The sequence below is a fragment of the Phasianus colchicus genome, chromosome 28, assembly GCF_987193195.1.
Source record: "Phasianus colchicus chromosome 28, bPhaCol1.hap1.1, whole genome shotgun sequence".
In the NCBI taxonomy this organism is placed as follows: Eukaryota; Metazoa; Chordata; class Aves; order Galliformes; family Phasianidae; genus Phasianus; species Phasianus colchicus.
In genome coordinates this window covers 3,245,195-3,259,250 of record NC_143463.1, presented here as the reverse complement: position 1 = coordinate 3,259,250, position 14,056 = coordinate 3,245,195, and the positions used below count along the sequence as shown (strand labels likewise).

Here is a 14,056-nt window from a genome sequence, read left to right as displayed (position 1 = left end):
AAAGTAGAATTGGAGACAAAACTGTCCTGCCGTGTTTGTTGTCTACATGGAGGGGCTGGTTGCAACTGCTGGGCATTTACATTTTTAGCCAGGAGCCTCCTGTGGCCACTTTTGCAGGGATCTGTTTGTTTCCATCCCCTGCAGGAATTGGTGCTTGGGGACCCCGTGTACCCTGTGCCTCTCATTCCCCATTGCTGCCCAACTGGTGCTGACAGGGAAGCATCTCTTTAAAGGGCAGACTTCCCTCCTGCAGCCCAGCCTGAAGTCCAGGTTGTGGCCACGGGCAGAGTTGGAGGGCTGGAGCTGCAGAGGAGAGGGATGGTAGCAAAGGAGAAGCAGAGACGGAGTCGTGTGTAGCTCTGTCAGTTGCTGACATTTATTGCACAGGATGGGCTGGATGGAAAGGTGACGCTCGGAGTGTGGCCCTGGACCCCTGGCCCTGCAGCTGCAGGAAGGCAGGTGGGCGTGGGGCTCCTTGCTCATGGGTTGCTGCATACATTCAACGTGGAAGGCTCCAGTGTGCCAGGCAGGGGCATACGTGCATGCATACATACATCCATGCACACTTCCATCCATCTGTGTGTATATATATACACGCACACACACACAGGCACACCTATTTCACGCACAGTCTGTGCCTTCCCCAGCCTGCAAGCCAGCAGAGCCCAGTGCTGCTCCATGCAGTGGCAGCCCTGGTGCTCAGCTCCCTGGGCTCCAGCAGCAGGGCTGCCTGGCTGAGGTCACCCCAGCCTCAAAGTCTGGCTGGCATGGGGACTGCTGAGTCTGCTGGGGCTTGCTGTACCTCAGACCCCATAACTTACCTCCACTCCTTTGCTGTCACCCCTCGCCATGGGTCTGTGGGAGGGGAGGCAGGGGCACGTGCCATTGCTGGCCCACGTGCCTAAGACCCCAGGGAGGTGTCCTGCGGATGCACACATATAGATTTGTATTCAGGTCATATATATCATATACAGCGTTGATCACTGGGGATGATGCATCTGTGGCTTCTATGGGGCAGTGGGATTTCCTCGCAAGGAGCGGAAGATGGGGCCAAACTTTGGTCGGAGGCAAACAGCCCCCCTTGTGCCCACCCATGGGTCCCTGGCAGTGGGATGAAGCCAGGGAGCAGGGGTGGAGGTGGCCGAGGGGCACGGGCTCCTCGGTGGGGATGGAGCAGAGGGGATGGGGCTGGCTGCCCTGGCACCCCAACACCCCTATCCCCACGCCTGCGGAGGTCACAAGTTGGAAGACAGCCTGGATTTGGCTGGGTCCGTGTCGGGCATGCTGCCCACCGAATCCTTGCGGGCTGCCGCCGAGTCCTGCTGCAGAGTGGGTGCAGGGTGAGACAGGGGCCCCCTGGAGGACACCGCACCTCGCAGCCTGGCTGGGGGACCGGAGCCCGGCGAGACAGCGGTGGCAGCTGGGCCTCCACCGATAGAAGCAGAGGATTCGTGCACTGAAGCCGGGGGGCTCTGGGTGCTGCTGCCAGCCGCCAACCCGTGGGGCAGGGAGGGCTGCGAAGCCGATAGAGGCCGTGAATCCTGGCTGAAGCTGCTGGTGGGCAGCGCCTGTGTGCTTTTATGAACTGCCAACCGTGGGGGCGAACCGGGCGTCTGCTGCTGGCTCAGCGAGAGCTGGGAGCCCAGCTGCCCTTTGGCTCCTCCGTAGGCAAACGTCCGGCTGGCCAAGGGGCTTTGGGACGGAGGGCTGGCAACTGCGAAGGCGCTGGCGGAGGCGGGCTGTGCCTGGTCCTGCGAGGGCGATGGGTTGGCGTGGGGCACGGGGGGCTGCGGCTGCTGTGGGGGGCTCTGCTGCAGCAGCACTGGGGAGACGGCGAAGGGACTGGGAACGGCTTGGGCGTATTGCAAGCGACGCATCATGCGGGGCGAGCCCAGAGCCATGGAGCCCACCAAAGGGCTGGCCATCTGTGGGCAGAAGCTCATGGCGACGGCTTGCTGCAGGGTGGCAATGGCGGAGGTGACCTGAGGCTGCACCGGGCTGTACATGGCCGTGTGCTGCTGCAGTTCCGCCTGCTGCACCATCTCTCGGTCATACTTGACAATCTCCTGGATGATTTCGTTCTCCTGGTTGTTGAAGACGCCCGAGTTGAGGTCGTGCTGTACTTTGTGAAGAAGGATCGAGTTCTTTTTCCCTGCAAGAAAAGAAATGGGGAGAGTAATGAGGCTCAGCACTCGAGGCCCCTCAGCAGGCACCTCCATGTGCTGCTGCCCCTTTCCCAAGCACCCAGCAGGGCCCAGGTACCCCTCTGGGTGTTCACCCATCAGTAGGACACAAGGAAAGGCGTGGTGGGAGGTGCAGCCCTGCAGCCCTTCGAGCCTTACCGATGCGATCAAGGCGGTCGATGGCCACGGTTTCGAAGGCTCTCCGCATCATGGGGTATTCCTCCAGCACCTCATTGAAATTATCCACTGATAGTGAATAGAGGCGGCAGTAGGTGTCCGCCCGGACGCTGGCTGTGCGCCGACCACGGGTCAGCAGGCAGATTTCTGGGGAGGGGATAAAAAGGGAGAAAGGAGAGATACAGTGGTGCCAAAGGTTTTGATGGAGAGAACGGAGAGCTGCGCTCATAGATGCTCACCCCCAAAGTAGGAGCCGTCTGAAAGCTTCATCTCCTTGTTGCCCTTGGTGAGGATGCTGACCACGCCGTGCTGGATGAAGTACATCTTCTTGCCAATGGTTCCCTCGCGGATGATGTAGTCTCCTGGCTGGAACACCTCAAACTTCAGCTTGGTGAGCATCGCCGTCACAAAGTTGGGATCTGCGTTGGCAAACAGCGGCATGGAGGCCACCAGTTTGCGGCAGTTGAAGTTGACGATTTCCTATAGGGGAAGGAGGGCAGGGAGCAGTGAGGGGTTGTGACACAGCAGGTCCCCTTCTGCCATCCTCAGCTCCCGAGCCCCCCACCTCACGCAAGGGTTCATTGAGCTCCCCCAGGATGCTGTCCTCATCGAACATCTTGCCCTGGTAGCGGTGCTCGTAGTAATCGTGGATCTTCTGTCGGAAGTCAGCGGGCAGCTTGTGGAAGGACATGTACTGCTCCACCTGCTTGTACTGTAGGGAAAAACGACCACACCGTGCTGGGACCTGTGCTGGGGGATCCCCAAACACAGCAAAACTGAGCAAAGCTGCAAAACCACAACCCCAATCCTCCTCCCGGTCCCACCTTCTCCTGATACTGGCGTCGGGAGGAGTCCAACGACTGGATGAGGGCGGTGGCGTGGCCGATGAACATGGCATAGCAGGTGGCTCCCACTATCATGCTCAGCATCGTCAGCCAGATGTCTGTCATGCTCTCAGGTGCCTGCTTGCCGTAGCCGATGCACAGCATGTGGCTCATGGACTTGAAGAGGGCGAAGGAATACAGCTCGCTCCAGGAGTCGTTCTGCAGCCACAAGGAATGCAGTCATCAGCCCCGGGGGTACAAAGCAGTTCCCAGTTCGATGCTCTCTGCTCGCGTCTCCCAGCAGCGCTGAGCGCCGTGAGTTTTCTCTTTGTTTCTTTGCTTTCCTGACAGCCTCGCCATGCAGGTGAGAGCCAAACAAACCCAACTGCTGAGCATCAACTGGGCTGGCAGGGCTCCCGCAACGCTGTGCTCCCATCACAGCACCCCGCAGCTTTCTGCCCTGTGCTGTCCCTCCTGGTTTCCCTTTCACTCTTCAGGCACTGTGCACTTTTTAACTGAGCTACAACTACGCACAGAGCCACTTTGAAGGGACCGAGCTGCTTGCCTGGCAGCAGGAGCATTTTTCAACTGTTGTGCTTGGGTAGGAGTGTGATAGTTTGGGGCACTGGGACCCCCCAGGTTCCATGCACAAAGCCTCAAGGAGGCTTCCCCTTGATGAGAGATATGGTAAGGAAGAAGAGAGGGGAGCAAAGGAAGGGCAGGAGAGCAGACAGAGAGGAAAATAGCACAGGAAGAGGAGAATGGAAGAGCTGGGTGGAGCGGGGAGACGATCAGGATGCAGGGCTGAGAGGGAGCAATTAGAAATACGTCCCATTATTTATTAATAGCAGCTTTCTTGCTAATGAGAAGGGGAAGGAGGCAGGGGATGAGGGCAGAGCTGCATCAGCATTCTTCCTGTTGGAGACCAATGTGCTCCTTATGTCCTGTGAGCCCTGAAGCCACAGCCCCAACCCCACAGCAACCACAAGCCTCCAGTGTCTGCAGTCCCAGCCCTGCCCTGGGGTCGGTGGCATCGCCTGTGTGGAACAAACTGGAGGGGTAAAGCAGGGACACACAGCACTCAGAAACCCACCAGGCTGCACAGGCACAGGATGTGAGTACGAATGGGCCATAACTGGGATGAAATTGCCATAAGGCACAAGCTGAATGGCTGGGATGTCCTTACTGGGTTGGCTGTGCCCTCAGTGCTGCACGGAGTGGAGTCTGGCAATGGGAGAAGGGTCAGGGCAGCACTCACCACCATCCCGTTGATGGACACCCAGCAGTTCTGGGGGAAATCCTGCAGCATGGGTACGAGGAACTGGAGGCAACCGTCCCAGTGGCACAGCAGCAGCATCATGCCAATGAGGTTAATGATCCTCATCACAGCACTGGCCAGGTCGTAGGTCATGTGGAAGATCTGCAGGGCAGAGGCAGGAAGGCAGCATCATGTGGCCACACATCATCCCATCCACCCCCTTGTGCTGGGGGCTTTTGGAGTAGGGTGGGTGAGACCCCCTGCATCCTCCATCCTGCAGCCTGCCCAAGAGCACCAGAATCCCCATAGAAATCCCCTGTGTCCAGCTTTGAACATCCAAATGCAGCTCCAGCCCCTGTCTGCCCATGCTGCCAATGGGGTCTGGTGCTCAGCAAGAGCTGGGAAGCAGCACCAACCCCCCCCTTCCGCCAGCTCTGCATGGTGCAGCACTGGATTCAACCTGCACAGCCTTGGCCAAAAGAGTCATTAGCAGCCCCAGGTGCCCGTGCTTCTCCTGCCTATTTATAGCCAGCAGGGTGCCTGCAAGCTTGGATCAGGACAAGGCAGAGCCAAGTGTGTCCCCCCCCCAGTCACAGCCCTGCTTGTCCCCAGTGCCTCTCATCAAGGGCACCAGCACAATGCAGGGCTGGAGAGGTGTGAGCCGTAGGTGGAAGAGAAAAAGCCTTAGGGCCCATTCCTTCTCCTTCAAACTTTCTTTTTTCTCAAAACAAACAAACAAAAAAGTTGAATTCAAGAAGAAAAAGAAAAGATTGCCACCTCTACATCTTTCCCCCTTTGGAATCCAGAAGCACCATATGAAGCAGCTGGCACAGCAAGGGCATGGCAAGGGTACAACAAAGTCACCACATCCCCCTGCATTCAGCCCTGGGCTCTAAAGGCTCCTGGGTCCATTTGGACACACAGGGAGGGCAGGAGGAGGACAATTCCTTGATATCACAGCCCTGCTGGAACCATTGGTGGGACACAATGATAATCATGAGACTGCAGTGCCAGCACATGCTCTGCTTTGCCCCACACTGCAAAAGGCTGCGCACCCCAAGGCACGCCAGGTCCGGCTGCCCTCCCCTTCCATCCCTTTGTAAGCAGATGTGATTATCAGGATAATCTGCCAAGCCACACGCCGGCTCAGCTCATCCGCAGTGTTCTCTGTGCTGATTCCCCTTGGAAAGTGAAAAGGGTAAAGAGTTGGACCCACGGCAGGGGCAGACAGGAAGGTCGGTGGTGGGGACCTTTGGGGGACTTGCAGGAGGAAGGTGCCAAGAGGAGGCTGCTGAGATGCAGCAGCTGGGAATAAACGAAGCAGAGGAGGGCGAGAAAGCTCCCAGCACCTCCCATGCTTGTGTGCACAGACAGCTCCACGCTGCAGCACGCACCTGCACGGCCACATCTGTCAGTGCTGTCAGGAGCTGCAGCCCACGCAGCAGAGCTGAGCACGCCTCAGCCACGCAACCCAGCGCAGCCCCTGCTGCACCCCGAGGGACTGGCAGCTCCTGCAGCTCCCCAGGGCTGTGCAAGCCCCAGCACCTTGGCACGCACGCACAAACCTGGATGCACACGCATGGGCACAGCTCAGCAGCCCTTAGGAGTCATCAGAAGCAGCTTTGTTAGCGTTCCCACAGAGCACAGACACTGGGGATGCAGAAGATGCTGCCAGCCCTAGAAGCACGCTCCTCAAGTCCCCTCTTGGGGCCGTTCCTCCATCCCAGAGGAGCTGGTGCTGTTTGGAGCATCATAGAATGGTTTGGGTTGGGAGGGACCTCAAGGATCATGAAGATGCAACCCCCCTGCTGCAGGCAGGGCCACCAGACTCCAATTTAATACCAGCCCAGGCTGCCCAGGGTCCCATCCAACCTGGCCTTGAACACCTCCAGGGATGGACGGGGCATCCACAGCCTCTCTGGGCAGCTGTTCCAGCACCTCACCACTCTCACAGCACACAACTTCCCCCTGACATCCAACCTAAATCTTCCCTCCCTCGACTTCAAACCATTTCCCCTTGTCCTGCAGTTATCTCCCCTTTCAAAGAGTTGGCTCCCCTCCTGTTTGTAGGCTCCCTTTAGGTACTGAAGGCTGCAATGATTCACCCCGCAGCCTTCTCTTCTCCAGGCTGAACAAGCCCAGCTCCCTCAGCCTGTTTTTGCAGGGAAGCTGCTGCAGCCCTCTGCTCATCTCTGTGGCCTTCCTCTGGACCCTCTCCAACAGCTCCATGTCTTTCTTATGTGTTGGGGGCCCCAGACCTGGATGCAGTACTGCAGATGGGGCCCAAAAGGGCAAAATAGAGATGGTCAATCCCTGTTGGCCACCCCTCTTCTGATGGAGCCCAGGATAGCATCTGATCTGCAAGAGCACACTGCTGGCTCACATTAAGTTCCTCATCCACCAGGACCCGCAGGTCCTTCTCTGCAGGGCTACTCTCAAGGACTGCTGTCCGTATGCACGCCTGGGATTCCTCTGGCCCCAGATGCCCTCTGCCCAGCAGCCCTTACCTCCTCCCACTGATGGATGTAACGGATGAGGCGGGAGAGGCGCAGCAGGCGCAGCAGGCTGAGGATTTTGGTGAAGCGGACGATGCGAAGAGCACGGGCTGTTTTATAGACCTCCGAATCGATGCCCTTTTCCACAATGAGGAAGACGTAATCCACGGGGATGGAGGAGACAAAATCCACCACGAACCACGTCTTGAGGTACTTCTTCTTGATCCTTTCAGGGTCCAGGATGATCTCCGTGTTGTCCTCGATGACGATCCCCGTGCGGAAGTTCAGCACCAGGTCCATCAGGAAAAAGGTGTCGGAGACCACGTTGAACACGATCCAGGGGGCTGTGGTTTCCTCTTTGAAGAAGGTGATGCCCACGGGAATGATGATCAGGTTGCCCACCATGAAGAGCAGCATGGTGAAGTCCCAGTAAAACCTACGGGAACACAGAGCAGGGGGTCACTGCACCCCTCCCTGGCACTGCCATGTCCTTGTGAATGGTGGCAGGAGCTGTGCACAGTGCAAGTCCCCGAGGGATGAAGTGAGGCTGTGCCACCTCCAGGCCCAGAAGCACTTTGCTGGCACTGTAGGGCAGCACCTAGGGCTCACAGGGGGCTGTGCAGGGCGATGGGTGCAGCGTGGCTCCTCAGGGCTGTGTGCTGTGGGGTCTGACTGAGTCAGCACCAAAACCCAGATGAGTGCTGAAGCGAGGGGGGGAGACCCTGAGAATGGGGAGGTATCATGGCTGAGGAACCCCAACTAACAGCACTGTGTGGGCAGCATCCCTGCCAGCACCCAATGGGGGACCCTGCAGGGGACAGCGAGTGTGGGAGGGGGGGGACAGCAGATGGTCACGTCCAACTGCAGCTGGAGCAAGGAGGGAGAACAAGGAGGGGATGAGCAGAATGCCTCCCCCCTCACCTCTGCACTGCTGCTGCCTCAGCCCCCCACTTCTCCTGGCTCCCATCCTTCCGCCCATGTCCTTCCTGCATGCACCAAGGTCACAGCAGGACACGCAGCCCCGTTGTCAGGGCTGCAGCTCCATGCATTCCCCCAGCATTTGCAGCTTGGTGTAAGGCTGGAAGGAGCTGAGCATCCCAGCTCGTGACCTTTCTCCAATGACACCTTCCCCATGTGAGACATCGCCATGGCAACCACAAGTGATGTCACTGCTGCACAACGATGACTTCACACCCAGGGCCCCTCCACAAGCTGGCAGCCAGAAAGGGACAGGCTGTGCTCTTCCTTTCACAGCCAGCCCCAAGGACCAGCTCTGGTTGCTGGAACAGCACAGCCCTCGGTGACAGCAGGGGGGGTGATGGTGGGTGGGGGGCACTGAGGCTCTACTGCGATGCTGAGGCTGCAGGACCCTATAGAGGAGACCAAGTCCAACCCCAGCTCCACAAAGTGCCCCCAGTGCACTGAGTCCCACTGGGGCATCAGCCAAACTGAGCAGGGAAGAGGAAAGATGAAATCATGGTGCCAGTCGGGCAGCATGCAGCGTTGGCTCTGATCCCTCTGCAATCTGCTGGGCTGGGGCAGCCTGCTGGGAAAGAGCAACTGGTCCTGAGCACCCTTACACAGACCTCAGAGGAGGCCCTGCTGAAACACCAATGCTTTTTTCCTTGGAGGGCAGCGTGCGCATAAAAGAAAAGATTCAGTCCAGGCTGCTAAAAATATTCCTAAACAAATTAATTAGGATCCTTGCCCCCCCCCCATCTCCCTTACTTCTGACCTAATTGAGCCACAGTAACGGCAGCGGGAGATGCGGGCAGACACTGGAGGGTGGGGATGGTGTCTGTCCTCACTCCATCAGCTGCACCAATGCACCAACAGCAACGGCTGAGGGAGCCCAGGGCTCCATCCCCTATGGGAGGAGAGGGCAGGGGATGTGTGCATGCAGCACACCAGGGATGTCCCCATTCACCTCCACTGCCCCAGCACAGAATGCAACCACTACAGGGACCGTGCAGCCACCACGCCTTGCACAGTGGGAACAGCGATTGGCCAACTTGTCATACATACAAAGTTCCTTAAAAATGAGGGCACGTGGAAAAGTGGGTTACGAAGCCAATGCCAGGAGCTGGGCCTGAGCAGAAGCAGAGCAGTGGGTGCAGCACCAAACAGATCCAAAAGACACAGCTGGGATCGGTGCACGGCGCTGCTCTGTGCAGGAACAGCCCCTGGGATGGGGAAGGGATGGATGCTTTGGTCTTTGCCAAATGATGCTCAAAGGCACCAACCTGTAAAGTCACCCCCAGGCAGACAGTCACAGCCTTTTTTCCTGATGAGTAAGCGGTGGCTTTCAGCCATCCATCAGGTCTGCGTGCTCACATTCATCCTGTTCCCAGCCGCTGTCACAGGGGATAACTAACAGCGGGATCAGCAGCGATGGCATTTCCATTGTCCTCACCAGGAATCAGAGCAAGCCCAGGTCACCCTGCAGGGCACTGAGCAGCAGGAGCCATTTTGCCCTGGGATGAAGGAGGTGGCAGCAGGCAGTGCCAGCCCTGCACGTGCCATGGGCACAGGGAGCAGAAAACCAGTGGCAGCTGGCAGAGTGATGCTCAGGGCACCGGGGGAAAGGGGGACCGATGTGATTCATCGAACCACCCCTGCATGCAGCTCACATTGCTAATGGGCTGAACGTTCCTTCTGGGTTCATGCATGTCTCCAGTGGGAAGGGACCCTCAGCACCCTGAGCACGCTGCAAAAAAACCACTGTGCTCCTCCAGTCCCACATCCCTGCCCCAGTGCTTCGTGCACAGCACTGCCTGCCCCCTCGCTCAGGATGCAAATACAGCACCTAGTGCAGCAGCACACCCAAAGTCACTGCAAAGCTTGGCCCACAGCTGACCCTGACTCCCAACCCTGCTCCAATGCCAGCTGCACAAGCACAGAACTCGTGCCAACGTCTCTGTCTGTCCTTTATTTCCTCCATCACTATAGACCAGAAGGAAAAAAGACAACTGATCACAGCACCCAGCAATGAGGTGGCTCTGCTCGACGTTGCCTACTGCACGATGGACAAGGTTTCTTTGATTAAATTTGCAGCTCATGATCTCAAACAGCCACCCATGCTGCTTCCTAATAATTCAGTATTTATGTAAACAGCGACTTTTGTTCCTGGAGCAAATCTGCCCCTGAATTCTGCATGAATAATCACCGTGCTGCGTCCATGAGGAGACAGATCTCCAAATGCCTCTGATTATGAAATGATGTCACATATGCAGATGGGCAATGATTTTATCTTAAGATGGGAAAATGGGCTTTGCAGGGTGAACACGGATGTGTCCGTGTTCCATTATCATTATCAGATTTTATATATATATATTTTTTAAGGTGGGAATAATCTGAAATGCACAGACATACATACTGAGCATGTACGAGTGGAGTGAGCTCCTCACTGCTGGGCTCCCAGCCCCACACTGAGCCAATATCTTGTTTATTTTGCACATTTGTAGGTTGGGATAACGCATTGGTTCTCCTCGTGGCTCCTCCCCACCAAGCAGGGAACTCTTTTATGCCACATGCAGCATCACAGCACACGCAGGAGCTCTGCCCCAGTGGTTTTGGTGGCAGAAGCTCTGGGAGGGGACAGTCCCAGGGTGACACCCCCAAGGTCGCCTGCAGAGAGGCTCCAGCTCTGCCAGCACTGAGTGCTGCCAGCTTGCTCTCACCCCAGCACGGGGGACAGTGAGGCCACATGGTCACCTTGCTCCTCAGAGCCCCATGGCCAAGAGAACCAAAATCAGCTCCTCAGGAACCTTCATGGCTGATGGGGAGCCCACATGGCTTGGGAACGACGGTGGCACAGCTCTCATGAGAGAACACACTCGTGACCAGCTGAGCCACGCAGCATTCACACCCTTGATCTGCAGCACTGCTGCTCCCTGAGGAGCAAAGCAAGGAGGGGCAACACCCGCAGTGGGATCCAGGCAGGAATATCAGCCCCGTGGCTGCACAACTGTGCATACAAGGAGAGCGAGCTGGAGGTTCCAGCTGCCCCTCCGTGCATCTCAGAGGATGCAGAGCAGCACAGGAGCCAACATGAGGCCAGGACCCAGGAGGTGCAGGCGTTGGTCCCTGCCACGATCCTGTCTGCTCAGCACAGACTCTCATTCCACAGCCTCTTGCACTGCCCTGAGAACCTCTGCGTGCACTGGGGATTCAACATAACCCCAACGGCTGCTCACTCGCCCTGGAGTGCAGCCCCCCAAGCACTAGAACAGTGCAGAGGGACTCAGTGCTGAGCCACTTGCTGGCCCCCTGACTTTGGCCAACAGCCCCCAGCCCCTTTGTCCAGTCACTGGACCAGGAGCTCCCAGCAGTCTCTTACTTGCCAGAGATGTCAGCAGGATCTCAGCCACCTGTCCCCAGAAGGGCTGCACATCCCTATGGGAGCCTCCATGCAACCCAGGAAGTGTTTCCCACTGATTTCTCCCCATTAGGGAGATGGGCAGGAGCTGCTGCTGCACACACAACCTTTCTTCCAGGATTTGCCATTCCTCAGCTGGAAGCTGCAAAGGCTGCACCTCGGGGATACTATTCCTCCTGGGAACGAAATGAATCTCTCCTCAAATTCCTTGAATCTTAGGGATGGGATTGGGCCTCCTTGGGGGAAGGAAACCCTTCCCGAAGCTGCGCATGGCCGTGGAGGGTGCAGCAGGGCTTCAAGATCCCAGAGATGAGCACGACCCTGTTCCCCCCCCCCCGCAATGACAGCCACAGGGGCAGAGCCCGATCCCCGCGGGATCTCCAGCGGCTCCTCGCTGTGCTGAGCCGTTCCGAGGCCCTGCAGAGGACGAGAAGATGCCCTTGTGCGGGCACCCACCGGGCAAACGGAGATCTCCTGGCATCCCCGGATGGACGGCGGCTCTTGAGGAGGTGGATGCCCATCGCCAGCCCCTCCCTGCACACACGCGGCCGCATCCCCCACTTCCACCTCCAGCGCGGCTCAAGGTGCCCTCTCCAGGGCACGGCACGGCCTCCTCCTCCTCCTCCTCCTTCTCCTCCCAACCCGAAGCCGGGGCGAGCGCTCCGGTCGGCCTCTCCATCCACCACCCTCACCGCGGCCTCCGGGGATGCTCGAGCCCCGGCCCCGCCGCAGCGATGCCCGCAATCGCTCCGCGCTCCCGGAGCTCCGAAAGGATGCACGGAAAGGAAGTGGGGTGGGGGTGAGGGAGGGAGGGGGGGGGAATCGGTGGGACGCGCACCTGAAATCGCTGTAGGGATGGATGATCCAGGCCCCCGCCGACTTGACGCGTTCCTGCTCCCGTTCCACCGCCTTCTGAGAACCGAACATCCGCAGCGAGAACTTGTTGACGCCGGGTTGGAGCATGGCACCGAACTGCCTCTGCATGAAGCTGGCCTGGCTCCCGCGAGTCTCCTCTCCCGCATCGTCGCCCTCCTCGGCCGCTTTGGCCCCGCCTGGAGATGCACCGCCGCCGACACCACCGCCGCCGCCGCAGGAAAAAGAGACCTTGGGCTCTCGGGGCTGCTCCACGCTGGGGCTGCGTGGCGTTTCCCCACGGCGGCACTCCCCGTTCGGGGATCCCTTCCCACCGCGGTTCCGCGCTCTCCCCGCGGCCGCCCCTCCGCTTCGTTTGGCCCCTTCGGCCGCCTCCTCCTCGGCCGCCGCCTCCCCACCCGATCGCATCGTGTTCTGTGTTCGAGGCCACCGGCGGGTACCCGAGCGGTACCGGAGCGGTGCCCGCCGCCGCGCCGTGGGGCGGGCAGGGGGCGGACCGGAGGCGGGTCGGGAGACGGGACCGCAGCGGCTCCGCAGCTCCCCCCGCTGGCGCAGCCCCCGATGCTTTCCATCGTTCCCATCCGTAGCAGTTCAAGCCGTGCACTCCGCGCAGCCCCGCAGGGAGGAGATGCCCCGATGGTTCGAAGGATGGAGAGCCCAGGATCAGAGCATCAAAGCGGGCCGGCTCCTGAGAAGGCAAATATAACGAGCGCGGAGCGGCAGCTGCCGTCGGAACCTGCGATGGGGATCGTCCCTTCGAGCGCAGGGTGCGGGGTGAGAAGGTGAACGACGGCTGCATCCACGAGGAGGACGCGATTCTGGCACTACGCGCTGCCGGCCGAGCAGAAACCCAGCCGGGACCGGGAGAATCGGCTCTTTCACTTTGTTTCTCATTAGTTTCCTTTGCTTTTTATTAACAACAGCAAATTTCTCCCAAACGCTTCCAAGCTTTCAGGATGAGAGGAAGGCTGGGAGAGGTGCAGGTTGGATACTTGGAAAGAAATTCAATTCAGAAAGTGGTAATGGATAGGGACAGGCTGCCCGGGGAAAAATTGGAGTCATCATCTCTGGAGGTGTTTAAAAATGAAGATGCAGCGTTGAGGGATGTGTTTAGAAGGGATGGTGGGGATGGTTTGGGATGTGGTGATCTCAGAAGTCCTTTCCAACATTAATAATTCTATGGTTCAATTCCCCTCTTGCTCCTGGCTGATCCAAGCCCCCCCAGCAGTCACACAGAGCACTGCATCCTGACACGAGCAAGAGGCATAGGGACAAACGGGGCGGGATATTCAGGGCAAGGAGCAGCTGAGCAATGCAGGACAGACACACAGACACGGGTCGGCAGCCCAGCAGAGCGCAGCACGGAGCCACGCATCCCCTCTCCCAAGCCCTCATCCCTCCTCACCCATTGCCAATCCCGTGGAACAAAGGGCACAAACAGAGCTTTGTGCTGCAACCCAGGCCCCGCAATCCTCAACAGGGAAATTAAGCCACGCATTGATTTTTTTCTCCCCCTCCTCCCCCACCAGCTCTCTCAGGATAGCACCCATAAGCACGAAGCCGGCTGTGCCAGGGCTTGCATAATGCATTGACGTGCAGCACAGCCACACTGCATGGTCAACCCAGGGCACACAAGCTGGTGACACTGGGACAGCAGCAGCATTTTGGGGAAGGCCCTGGGATGCCAGACTTACAGGTAACACAGCACTAAAAGCAAAGCTCTGCTGTAATTATCCCTGCCCAGGACAGGGTTTGGCTTCGTAGCAAGGATGGAGATCACACAGAGTGAAAGTCCAAGCACTTTGCAGCTGGGAACACCAAGCATCAGCTTCAGTGCAGAGCTGCACACAGCAAGAAGAGCTTCCAGC

The 14,056-nt window shown here is 58.4% G+C and overlaps 1 protein-coding gene across 2 annotated transcripts; it reads right to left on the bottom strand.

Moving 5' to 3' along the window:
- Positions 1 to 352: 352 nt before the first annotated feature.
- Positions 353 to 12,697, bottom strand: HCN2 (hyperpolarization activated cyclic nucleotide gated potassium and sodium channel 2). Of its 2 annotated transcripts, none has more exons than XM_031604231.2 (8): positions 12,154 to 12,697; positions 6,950 to 7,373; positions 4,443 to 4,604; positions 3,185 to 3,403; positions 2,926 to 3,072; positions 2,600 to 2,840; positions 2,343 to 2,507; positions 353 to 2,152 (listed from the first exon to the last, which is right to left on the bottom strand). In XM_031604231.2, the coding sequence occupies exons 1-8, from the start codon at positions 12,594 to 12,596 to the stop codon at positions 1,236 to 1,238; spliced, it is 2,718 nt and encodes a 905-aa protein (XP_031460091.1). In that variant the 5' UTR covers positions 12,597 to 12,697; the 3' UTR covers positions 353 to 1,235. The 2 variants fall into 2 exon arrangements, with proteins under 2 accessions (XP_031460091.1, XP_031460092.1); XM_031604232.2 differs by lacking the exon at positions 12,154 to 12,697 and adding an exon at positions 7,859 to 8,070.
- Between the last annotated feature and the right edge of the window lie 1,359 nt (positions 12,698 to 14,056).

Coding starts and splice junctions, on each gene's coding strand:
- HCN2 (XM_031604231.2), bottom strand. CDS start 12,596: ATGCGATCGGGTGGGGAGGCGGCGGCCGAGGAGGAGGCGGCCGAAGGG. Junction 7,374..12,153: donor CATCCCTACAGCGATTTCAG/GTGCGCGTCCCA, acceptor GTGTTCCCGTAG/GTTTTACTGGGACTTCACCA. Junction 2,153..2,342: donor CGACCGCCTTGATCGCATCG/GTAAGGCTCGAA, acceptor CTTTTCTTGCAG/GGAAAAAGAACTCGATCCTT.